Genomic DNA, 12955 nt, shown 5'->3' with positions numbered 1-12955 from the left:
CAAGTCTGAAACACATTATACAGTATGTACGCCTGATGCAATGACAACCTGATTGCAGAGAACTTGCATAATTTTTACTCATACAATTTTTCGTCTTTTTAAAAAGCAAGATTTGAATCGTTATACAAACAAAGTTGATATAGCCTTATTCAGTTCAATAATCAACATAAACATGAAATCAGTATATCATGAAAATCATCCAAAAATCTGATCAGTTACCTTCGTTTTTCAGCTTCATTTGGATAACTGATAGTAAATTTACAGAGGGATGCAAGAAAAGAGTTTAGTGGTTCTACAGTGCGAAGAACGCCGCATGCCTGCAAAGTATCACTATATTATCACTGATTCTGAAGAATACAGCAAAGCTGCATAGTCATAAATATCATACATGTGATATTCACAGAAAAAAGGAATGCACAATAAAACATGGACTCGCGCAGGATTTGCTTTGAGCCAACTTGAGAATATAATGAAAAAGGTGTAGCCATGGCTGCTGAAAATGGGTCTAGATTCTAACTACCTGAGTAAATGCCTGATATCCTTTCAGTATTTCCAATATGATAGCCTCTCCTTGAGACCTTCCAAAACCACCCCATGTCACAATAGATAGACAAGGTAGTACTCTGTGATTCTATAATCTCTAATGTGTCAGTTAACATCTCATACCTTGTTAAGATTAGGGATAAAGCATCCAGAATGGTCAGCCACATTGAATCAACCATTGCAATACAAAGATCTGCAGTTTGCCCAGTGAATTTTCCTGGTGGATCACTATCACACCTCGGGGATTCAATCTGTGTAGCGAAAGAGGAAAGAATCAAAATAGTATTAAATTTTACCTTCAAAGAAAAAAGGAAATTGACAATCTTACCTCACCAACATCCACAGCTTCATCTGTCAAAGTAGCAACAGTAAAAACAACTCCCAGAAGGCCTTCAACTGCCAAAGTTATTGCATGAGCTTCACTGGCAACGACAACAGCAGCATTAGATGCATCATTATCCAAACTCCATTCAATTCCTGCAGGTACTACAACCATTAGTGACATTAAATATGGTAATATGCCAAATGCTTCTTAGTTATCTATGCTGCAGGACCAAATAAATTTTAGGAACTTTATAGTGGTATCGAATAAGCATATTGAAAAAGAGTTTGAGGCTTTTGTTTAAAGGGAAAAAGACACTCAGGTGTCATCAATTATTACTCACAAAAAGGATACAGAGATTTTCATTGCCAAGACTCCAACTAAATCTAACTTTCCTGAAAACAGATGAATACTATGAATCAAGCTCTCCTTGGAAAGTGGATTTGGCAGCTTGGGGCTGAACAAGGAAGTCTCTGGAGCTCCATCATTAAAGGCAAATATGGCACATCCCCGGGCGGCTGGTGGATTAATGAATCGCCATCCCATAAAGTTTCTCACATCTGGAGAGAAATCTCGAAAATGAAAAGGGAAGTCATCCCAAATGTCGGTTTCGTGCTTGGCAATCATGCCAAAATTCGGTTCTGGGAGGATATATGGATTGGAGATCAAAAGCTCAAAGATAGATTCCCCATCTCCTTCTCTATAGCCAATTCCAAAAATTCTTACGTTGCTGACAATTTCTCAGTAGATGGTGGTAAATTTGTCTGGAATGTGACTTGTAGAAGAAGTCTCCAAGACTGGGAAATTCCGGATTTTGTAGGTCTCCTCGAATGTCTCTACCAAGGTGTCCCGTATCGGTATCGGTTGGCGTAACGGTGTCCTCCAAAACCGATACGGATACGGGGGCGTAACGGTGATACGGGGGTGTAACGGCCTGTAACGGCGCAAAATTATTTTTTTTTGCCAAAAAAATATGAAAAAATATGGATTAAATCCAGAATATTCTAAGCATTCCAAATATGCATTCATTTATAAATTGGAACATGTTTATGGTGGTGTAACGGTCCACTCTTTGGTGAGAAGTTGTATCGGACTGTCTGATGAATTTATGAACCAGATAACCTGAATTTGACTACAAAATTCATATATTTAATTTTCTAACTATCTACTATCAATGATAAATATATTAGAATGAATGTAAAATGAAAATATCTTACATCAGGTATTTGCAATTATTTTTGAGGAATTTCTCGAACATACCTGTGGTCCTGTGCAGTGTGGTGCACCATGCACGTGACTGTGATAGTGTAATTCCTGTCTATGACCTGTCATCCTCAAGTCAAGAATATTAAAAAATAATAATTAGTAGTGTCTGATATACTCCCCTGCAACTTGATTAAGGATTACTTGATTGGTTGTTCGGCAGTGTCAAGTGTGTGCATGGCTTCTTGCAATAATACTGTTGTGAGCTGTCTGCTGCAACAAATACTTACCTTAAGTCCTTAACACAAATATATACTCACAAGTCATAATCACAAGTCACCACCAAAATGAAAATTTGTTTTTTTGTGGTTGCTCGACCTCCACATCATCGTCATCGTCACCATCAGGCTGAGGCTGTCCAATAGGTGTAGTTGCTACATATCCATAATATCCAGTGCCAGAAGGAAATACTAGATCAACGAAACTAGAGGATGACTGATCCTGACTAGGCAACGACTCTGACCCGGAATAAGGATATCCACCAGTGCCCGTCGAATAGCCATACTGGTGCCCATACTCAGGCTGTTGAGAATCTTGAGATTGAGAGTGCGTCTGCTGTGATGAGTAACTTGGATTTGGATCTGGATATCTATAATCATATGGATATTGATCAGGAGGGCTACTCCAACATGAATGTGATGGAACAGGCTCAGTATAACCATCATAATTCAATTCACCATAAGAATATCCATCATAATAACCAAGACCATGAGCCTGCTGATGTTCCGAACCTCTCGGACCCGGTGCACCACTAGATGTACCCACCTCCTGCTGGCTGTATCGTGACTTGGTACACTCATAAGTCCAACCTCGTGTACCACCTCGTCGCTGTTCATCGATATCGTGATCTGTAGACGGCTGTATAGGGCACTGAGCAACACCAGAAGTGCCAGCACCAGGGGCAGGGGGGTCATCGTCTTCATCCGACACGGTCACACTACCACTGCTCGTACTCTTTTGTTGATCTTGAGCCGTATCTGTACGTGGCATAAAAGCTGCCCCTCTTACTGGGTCCAACACATCTGCACAACTCTCTTATTGCGCTCTGCGTATTTCTGGGTCATCAATTTCCAATTCTTCACTATCCTCTTCAATTTGTTTTTCCCTTGTTTCCAACCAAGGTAGAAGTGGGTCATCCTCATCATAAATATTATCCAAGTTTATTGGACAATAGTCTCCGTCATCAGCAGCTGTAATGCTCCTATGATGTCGTCGCATTCTTAGTTTTATATTGTAGTGCATGAAGACAAGTCTATCTAATGTTCTAGTCTGCAATCTATTCCTATTCTTTGAATGAATGAGCACAAAACAACTCCAATTCCTTTCGCAGCTAGAGGAAGATGTTGTCTGGCTCAAAACTTTTACTGCAATTTTTTTGAGAGCCTTCGTTCTTTCTCCGAAATTAATCCACCATTCGGCCGGTTGCAATCTAGATACTGCATGCTGTGCAAGAGCATCTCCAAAGCTACCAAGGCGATTTCCAAATGTATCTAATTCATTTAATGCCTTTATTTGCAGATCTAAGTAAGGCTCTAATCTCTTTATCACATTTTTTAACCCGACACGAAACTTCATCATCCGCAACAAATGATTGGGCATATCTATACCTAGGATTTAGGTAGTAACCTGCTGCATGAAGATCGTGATGGAGTTGGTTTGTCCATCTCTTGTCGATCATCTTCCAATAAGTCTGCCAACTTCTACAATCACGTTGAATTGCAAGCTTTACCTTATCCATGGCATCATATAGGAAGCCCATGGTAGGTGCTTCATTGGATTCAACAAGACGGAGTACCCTCATTAGTGGCTCCATCACCTTTAAGATCGCCTTGACCTTCTTCAAATTTTGTTGTCCCGTATGGTGTTCACAACTTCGACCGGTATTCCTGATGTCTTCTTCCCATGTTTTGTGTTGAGCCATTCTCGGGAAGCGAACATCTCACTCAACTCTTCTCTATGCTGGAATAAACTCTCTAATGCTATAAAGTTTGTTGCAAATCTAGTCGCCGCAGGCCTCAACAACTCTCGTCCTTTCGTGAACTTTCTCATTATTGCAACTACTTGATTATGGTTGTAAATAAACGTCGTCACTTCCCTTGCCCTTTCGACCATTTCCTTAACATTCTTCTTCTTCCCAATATCTTCCAATATAAGATCAATACAATGGGCAGCACATGGTGACCAAAAAAGATGTTTTCTCTTATCCATCAACATATGTCCTGCAAGCTTATATGTTGCTTCATTATCTATCACAATCTGCACTATATTCTCCTCTCCAATCTCGTCCACAACTTTATCCATTAGTCCATTAATATAAGTAGCATTTTTTGTTGCCTCTGAGGCATCAATTGACTTGTGGTATATAGTTCCTAAGTGGCAGTATACCATGAAGTTGATCATGCTGCGTCTGATTGGGCCAGTCCAACCATCACACATGATTGTGCATCCTCTGGCTTGCCATACAGGTTTAAAGGTAGCCACGTATGCTTTCACATCCGCATACTCTGCATCTGTCCATTTCCCCTAATCTCCTTAGCGTAGGAGCTTTTATTCCTTCACTTGCTTCTGCTGCATCAATTACCACCTGCCAATATGGAGAATTGGCTGCGTTAGGAGGTATGTTGGCATATATAAATAACTTTGCTGCTGCTCTACCTAATTTCTCAACGGAAGTTCTACTCCACATTTGTTTTATCTTCTTTTGTTTAGTTGATTCTTTCCTAAATAGGATTAGATCAATAGAGGGTCTCCTAGGCTCATTTACTTCTTCATCCAAACGTATAGGGGCATCATGTGAAGATATCTGTCGTCGGCTCCCAAACATACGTCGTAACCCACCCAACCTACCCCCCACTCCCACCCCCACCCCCACTGCGCGGTTGCACTTCCAGTTGCACTCTCACTCTCACTCCCACTCCCACTCCCCCCCCCTCCCCTGTATCACGCACTGACCCATGCGTGCCAAACATGCGGCGACGTTCTTCCTCTTCACGAGCTAGACGCAAGCTCTCTCTCCTAGCTATAGTAAGTTCTCGATCTGAATCTTCGTCAGAATCAATAATATCTTCATCACGAATGCCCATATATTCAGGACCAAACACTTCCTGTCGAGCTGCATCCAAAATATCATCTTTCTTCTTTTGTACAGCAGCACGTTTACCCTTCGACTCATCCAGACTAGCTTGCATTAAAAGCATTATCTCTTTCGGTACTCTACTACATGGCGCAACTTGACCCTTTCGATGTGCCAAATGTTGTTTGAGACGGATAATTCCACCAGTCACTAGTCTATCACAATACTTGCACTTCATTTGGTGCCTAGTACCACCAACCCTCTCACAATGTTGCCATCCAATATCATCACTTACTTGTTGTTGGCCAGATCCAGACATTTCTTTAGGCTTAGGTAGACACTAGATAATTAGATTTGAGTATGAGTGTATGACCTATGTTAATAAAGATGATTTTATATTCTAACTAAACCCTAAGAAGCTCCAAGGCAAAACCTGTCCAATATAAGCAAATAAAAACATAAAGTCACTAATTCGAAAATAGAAAAAAATTATAAAATGACACCCCAAATCTGTAAAATACACATTAACATGTTCTACTATGATTAACACATCACATGGCATGATTAAAACAGTAAAACAATCATTAAAAAATTATTTTTTAAATTTAAAAAAGAAGGGCCATAATTAATGCGTAAATAGAAAAAAATATTAAAAAATTATAAAATGGCACCCCAAATCTGTAAAATGCACATTAACATATTCTACTATGATTAACACATCATATGGCATGATTAAAACAGTAATACAACCATTAAAAATGATTTTTCGAATTTTAAAAAAAATGGGCAAAATTCATGCGTAAATAGAAAAAAATATTTAAAAAATATAAAATGGGACCCCAAATCTGTAAAATGCACATTAACATGTTCTACTATGATTAACACATCATATGGAGTGATTAAAACAGCAAAACAATCATTAAAAATTGATTTTTCGAATTTTGAAAAAAGGGGCAAAATTCATGCGTAAATAGAAAAAAATATTTAAAAAATATAAAATGGCACCCCAAATCTGTAAAATGCACATTAACATGTTCTACTATGATTAACACATCATATGGAGTGATTAAAACAGCAAAACAATCATTAAAAATTGATTTTTTGAATTTAAAAAAAAAAGGGGCAAAATTCATGCGTAAATAGAAAAAAATATTTTAAAAATATAAAATGGGACCCCAAATCTGTAAAATGCACATTAACATGTTCTACTATGATTAACACATCATATGGAGTGATTAAAACAGCAAAACAATCATTAAAAATTGATTTTTTGAATTTTAAAAAAAAGGGGCAAAATTCATGCGTAAATAGAAAAAAATATTTAAAAAATATAAAATGGGACCCCAAATCTGTAAAATGCACATTAACATGTTCTACTATGATTAACACATCATATGGAGTGATTAAAACAGCAAAACAATCATTAAAAATTGATTTTTTGAATTTTAAAAAAAAGGGGCAAAATTCATGCGTAAATAGAAAAAAATATTAAAAAAATATTAAATGGCACCCCAAATCTGTAAATTGCATATTAACATGTTCTACTATGATTAACACATCATATGAGATAATTAAAACAGCAAAACATATTAAAAAAAGTATAAATACTTTTTGACAAATTTATGAAAAATGGCCGACCAAGCTTTGATTCAACAAAATCCGCTAATATAATGTGTTTTTTCCCCAAATATCCAGCCAAGGTTGGTCGAAATTAGTAGTAGAAGGAGTGAGAAGGAGTTTGGAAGCAAGAAGTTTCGAAAAAACATCAAAAACGGAGCTTAAAATGCAAAAAAAAAATGGCCGTTTTTCGACCGTTACGGCGCTGACCGTTACGGGTGACCGTTACGCCCGTATCGGCCGTTAAGGGCGTATTGGCCCCGTATCGGCCGATACGGGTACAAAAATTGGAATCGGCCGTTTCGGCCCCGAATCGGGTAACGGTGCGTACCGTTACCGTTATGTATCGGCCGATACGGCCGATATGTAACCGATTTGGCATTCCCTCTCTACACAGCAGCTCCCTCTCTCTCGTCAGAAGATAAGATTTTCTGGATTCCAGACAAATCGTCTCTCTTTTCAGTTCGGTCTCTCTATAACCTGATGCATAAGCAGAAGTCTCATCCAAAGCTTAATCTCTCTTTTCTGTGGAATTATGCTGCTCCCCCGAAAATCCTAGCTTTTGGTTGGCTTGCAGGGAAAAAGAAAATCCTAACAGTGGATAATCTGAGGAAGAAGGGGATGATCCTCCCTAATATTTGCCTTTGTTGTATGAGGGCAGAAGAGTTAGTTGACCAATTGCTCCTCCACTGCAGTTTCGCTCAGTCCATTTGGGCAGAGATTATATCCAGTTTTAATTTATCTTGGTGTTTCCCAAGCGAAGTTATTCAGTTTCTTCAAGTGTGGCATGGGGTGCAGCTAGGAAAGGAAAAGACAATCATATGGAGGATGTCTGTTCTTGCAGTCTGGTGGTCGGTTTGGGGAGAAAGGAATAGCAGATGTTTCAGGAATACTACTACCATGGCTAGGACTATAGCTACTAGGGCTAGGCGTTACATGATAGAGTGGGCCTCTAATGTCAAGGATCTTTATGGTCATGATTTTTTCTTTTTAGGTGTGTAGCTGTGGTCTGCCTTCTCAGTAGCCCTTCTCTTTGTTTTTGTTTTCGCTTTTCCCTTAATGAAATCCTTCATCTTTCAAAAAAAAAAAAATGATGGCGATGGGTACAAGAGTAGAGGCTTGAATGATTTTTAGGAACTTTATAGTGGTATCAAATAAGAATATTGAAGAAGAGTTTAAGGCTTTTTTTTAAAGGGAAAAAGACATTCAAGTGTCATCAACTCTTACTCAAGAAAAGGATACAGAGATTTTCATTATCAAGACTCCAACTAAATCTAACTTCCTGAAAACGGATGAATACTTGAAAGCGAAGGGTGCGAGGTTAAAGGTTTATTTATTGCCTTCCAAAATCTAATATGAAAACTATTACCTGATAAAGAAAACATTTGTACTAACTAAACAGCCCCTAGAATGCAGGAAGGAATCCCGATAGCCCACTAGTCAAAACTAGTAGTCAATCAACCCTATCTTCTACTGCTGGCAACACATACCCAAATGGAAGCAACACATGCTATAACCAATGAACAATTACAAAAGCTTTTTCATATTTGAAGATAGATTATGGATTGTTACAAGCAAGGTGACCTTTATATAAACTTTTGACAATTAGGATGCCATGATATAATAGGAAATGACAAAATGACTAGTTACAACCCCACGCACTTCCAATAAAGTGGACATAACTCGTTCAAACTGATTCAAACATTGGATCAGTTAGATCTTTGATTGGCAAGCTTGTGGAGCCAACCAGCTGTGTTCATCCTAGCATTGTACTGGTAGCAAGTAGCCTCCAATTATTGCCCCTTGACCTCATTGATGGGGAACCACCTCATCCATCTTAACTTGGAAATTTTCCTTGATATGATTGTCAGATGGTCCATCTTTTCTTTCTCTATGACAGATTGCTCATCCATTGTTTTACCTTCAAATCCCTTGAAGATTTGGTAGATCCCTCAACAAACTTATGAATTGATCCATCCATGAATTTAGCAAGTAATCCAAAGATGGACTCGTGGATCATAACACTCATGAATTTTTTATTTTTTATTTTTTTAATCTTCGAATAAACAAATTGAGTTCCGACGTCATCTTCCCTTAGACACTAACAAGCGAAATGGGCTTGGACCAAGTCTTGGTTACTTCTTGTGTTCATTGTTTTGAATAGCGCCCATAGCATAGTGTAGCGTTAGCAAATAGCATAAATCCCCTGTATCATACACTACAAGGGTTGAAGCGTATGTAGTGTACGCTACGTTTTTTTTATAAATGGTAATTGTATTTTGTATTTTGCACTTAATACTCTCAACCTGTGGGATTTTAATTTCTTTTCATAACTATCACTTGTGGTTTCAATTAGACATTATTAATTAAGGTGATTTGCATAGAAAGTTGTTGATGTGATAATGATTTGATTTGGTTTATATATATGGATTGGTTTTTGATAAATGATAATCAATAACTATTTGAACATGCTTATACTTGAAAAAATAAATCATCTTTTAAGCATTTTTATATTTTTTGTTCTTTCCTTACTATTTTTCATATTTTTCATATTTTTAAATTAAAAAATAGAAGTATCATGTAGCTTACTCTACTTGCACTACATGCTACAGAGGGTTGAACGCTACCGCCATTTAAAGCACTACTTGTGTTTCTTGCCATCAAACCATTCATCAGGTGCACTAAACCAAGCTTAAGGGCCACCCACAAAAATCAATTCGATTCAAAACTCTGGTCTAGAGGGCCACACAACTTGAATTTGGATGTTCTATGGTGTGGCCCTCCTAAATTCTCGGAGCAGCCAAATCTTTAGCAACCAGCCAAAACATGGGATGGTGCAACTAATGGATGAACTAGATGACATACACATCACAGTTGGCCCCACACAGCTCAACTGCATTTAACTCACCATCAATGTCTTATGTATCATATGCACTATGTATCACACTCACCATCAATGTCTTATGTATCATATGCACTATGTATCACACCCTTGGCATATGGAAACATCGGGAAATATCCCAATGCATGATATACATGTCACACAGCCTGGGGAAAATTTTTTGTAAGTAGATTGGAGAAAACATTGCAGAAACTTCAAGAAAATGGTGAAATTTTTATAGTGAAACTTCCTGATATGTTAAAAGACACGATAACAGACTTAGAACTCAAAACATTTATAATTTATAAATAAATAAATAAATAAAATTAAAATTAAAATTAAAAAAATGGATAATAATTTTTCCATTGATTCAGGGACAAAAAAAAGGCTTTATTCTTTTCTTGGATTTTATTTCCACATGAATATCTGAAACGTCAGTAGGTGTTAATCATTACTTGCAAATTGCGATACATCACAAGTGTTGATCAAGACAGCATTTATTTAACTAACATCTTACCAATATATCATATCAGCATATATCAATGATTATGCCTTTGATACAAGGTAATTTTATGAGTAGTTTGAGATTTCGTATTGCCGATGTGCAATGTTGATAATATCAGCTGATATTTGAGCCAATACCATCTATACATTGATCACTGGTTTGTATACAGTCGGTTATGTTGTATCATTCCCATATATATATATATATATATATATATATATGCGTGTGTAGGGAAAAGGTACTATAAGGTCGACCTCATGGGACTTCCAATGAGGTCAAGCTCTATGGGCCCCACTGTGATGTGCGTAGGACATCCACCCATCAATTAGATGCACCCTTCCAAGGTGGACCATGGTTCTAAAAATCAGGCCAATTCATGACTTAGGTGGGCCACACTGCAGACGATGGTTGAATGTGGATGCCCACCCATTGAAACCTTCCTGATTATTTATAAGGCCAACTGAGATGAGTTTCAAACATCCAGCCCAGCCATTGTGTGTGTACCACTTGAATGAGGGGCCACACCAAATTTCAGGCCATTCTAAAACTTGGGTGGGCCCCACAAAGTGCTTTTAGATGTTTTAGGCTTGATTTCACGTGATTTGCGCAGCTGAATTCCAGATACGGCTGATCATTGGGACCCACCCACCAAGAAGTGCCATAACAATAATGGAGGCCGTAACGGCTATTACGGTCTCTCTTGTTTTTTTCTTTTCTTTTCTTTTTTTCTTTTAAAAGAAAAAAAGAAAAAAGAAAAAAAAAAAGAAAAGAAACCTGTATTGGCCCGTAATAGACTGTTATGGGTCCATTACAGGGGCTGTAACAGTCATTACAGGGCCGATACGGATCATTTTTTCCATAACGCGTAATGGTTGACATTGTTACTGTTACAAAACGGCCATTATAGTATACCCCATGGGGCACACCAAATGCATAGTGTGGGTCCAACACGCATCACTGTGGGGCACACAGAGCTCAGCCTCACGGGAAGTTCCCATGAGGTCGACCTCATGGAACCCTTTCCACACATACACCTCATGGAACCCTTTCCACACATACATAAATATTTGTCTATGTACATGCATATGTGTGTGTGTGTGAAATGGTACTATGAGGTCAACTTCGTGGGAGCTTCCCATGAGGTCGAGCTGTGTGGGCCCCACCGAGATGTGTATAAGACATCCAAACTGTGCGTTTGGTGGGTCCCCTCTAGGTTATCCCAAAAAATCAGGCATGTCCGGAACTCAAGTAGGCCATACCATTTGAAACAACGTAAAATCATGCCTAAAACATCTAAAAGCAATTTGTTGGGACCCACCTGAGTTTTGTATGTGGCTCAAACTTGTTGTGACCCCTCATCCAAGTGGGACACACAGAATGGATAGGCTGGATTCTTAAACCACATCTCAGTGGACCCTATAAACAATCATGAAGATTTCAATGGGTGGATATCCACTCTCTATTGTTGTCTATGGTGTGGCCGACCTAGGTCATGGGTTGGCCTGATTTTTAGACCTGTGGCCCACCATGGATGGGTGCATCTGATTGATGGGGCCGGTGTCCGACACACATCATTGTGGGGCCCACACAGCTCTGCTTCCCATGAGGTCAACCTCATAGCGCGCCCACGCACACACATCCATGTATATATACATATGCTAATGTATGCATGTTTGTATGCATGCATGTATGTATGTATGTATGTATGTATGTCTACACAAGATATAGATATAGAAATATGTATCTATCTATATATACATATAAGTGGATAACTAGATATATACGTGACATGTGTGCTGGAAAAGTGGGATGAAAACATGTCAAATTTGTTGAGAAAGGTATACTAATTTTAAGCATAAAGTACAATTTTGAGAATTTCATGAAAGCAATTTTACTCCAAGTTTGTATGTTATAAGTTGCGCAATATTTTTTATTAGGCCTAGTGGAATGGACCTCTATTAGCTAGGCTAGACACTTATGTTAGTTTTACACAACTTAAAAAATGGTGGAGACTCTTCAACCGTATGCATGGAATAGTTATAAAGCAATCCAGACTGTACAAATCACTAACGCAACTGTGTTTGTTGCATAACTTAAAAATTGCACTTAGAGATAATATTAACCCTTCCAATTTGTACCACTCATTTTTTTCTGTTAACAATCCATTTGATAGCCACTAATTGGATGGTTAGGATTGCTTGATCAGTGTGATTTTTGAGATATGCTCCATGCACAGTGCGATCAGAAATTGGATTATCTGGATAGCTGTACATCAGTGCCACATGTGAGGAGGATAAGCCGCAACTGTTCTTATAAATTGTGCAAAACTACATAAGAGTATGTGCACTTTCTTCTTGTTGATTCACCAAGGGACATAGTACACCTCATAAAAAGATGCCTACAATAACATTAAGAACCCATAATACATCTAAATCTCATAAATTAAATGGGCCAAACAACATGGGCCGTTTTTTATAAACACATATTTTCAAGCCTTGTGCTAATTTTGAGAGGCTTTATAACCTCAACATGTTAGGTTTCTTATATTTGTCTTGGTCCAGATATTGACACATAAGAACAGATGATGCCCCACATTTACACGACTCCCGAGGACAAAATAAGTATTTGCAATCAGCTTGTGCTAATCCGATTGTCTCGATCAGATGGGCAAATTCTTAGAATAAACAGCATTCTCTGGTGGTGCCTCAAAAATTGAATGAAAATTAATGACCAAAAAAATAAAATCATGTC

At 38.2% G+C, this 12955-nt stretch overlaps 1 protein-coding gene across 1 annotated transcript in view; it reads right to left on the bottom strand.

Annotated features, from left to right (window-relative positions):
* The window catches only part of LOC131233785 (uncharacterized), a 154061-nt gene that overhangs the window by 95985 nt on the left and 45121 nt on the right, over positions 1-12955 (bottom strand). The window contains exons 15-18 of the mRNA XM_058230575.1: positions 872-1020; positions 667-794; positions 521-578; positions 220-317 (exon numbers count right to left, since the gene is read on the bottom strand). Of these exons, the coding sequence (XP_058086558.1) occupies positions 220-317; positions 521-578; positions 667-794; positions 872-1020 (433 nt within the window). The remainder of the gene's footprint in view (positions 1-219; positions 318-520; positions 579-666; positions 795-871; positions 1021-12955) is intronic.

The sequence above is a fragment of the Magnolia sinica genome, chromosome 18 (assembly GCF_029962835.1).
Source record: "Magnolia sinica isolate HGM2019 chromosome 18, MsV1, whole genome shotgun sequence".
NCBI lineage: Eukaryota > Viridiplantae > Streptophyta > Magnoliopsida > Magnoliales > Magnoliaceae > Magnolia > Magnolia sinica.
This window is presented reverse-complemented; position numbering and strand designations above follow the sequence as displayed.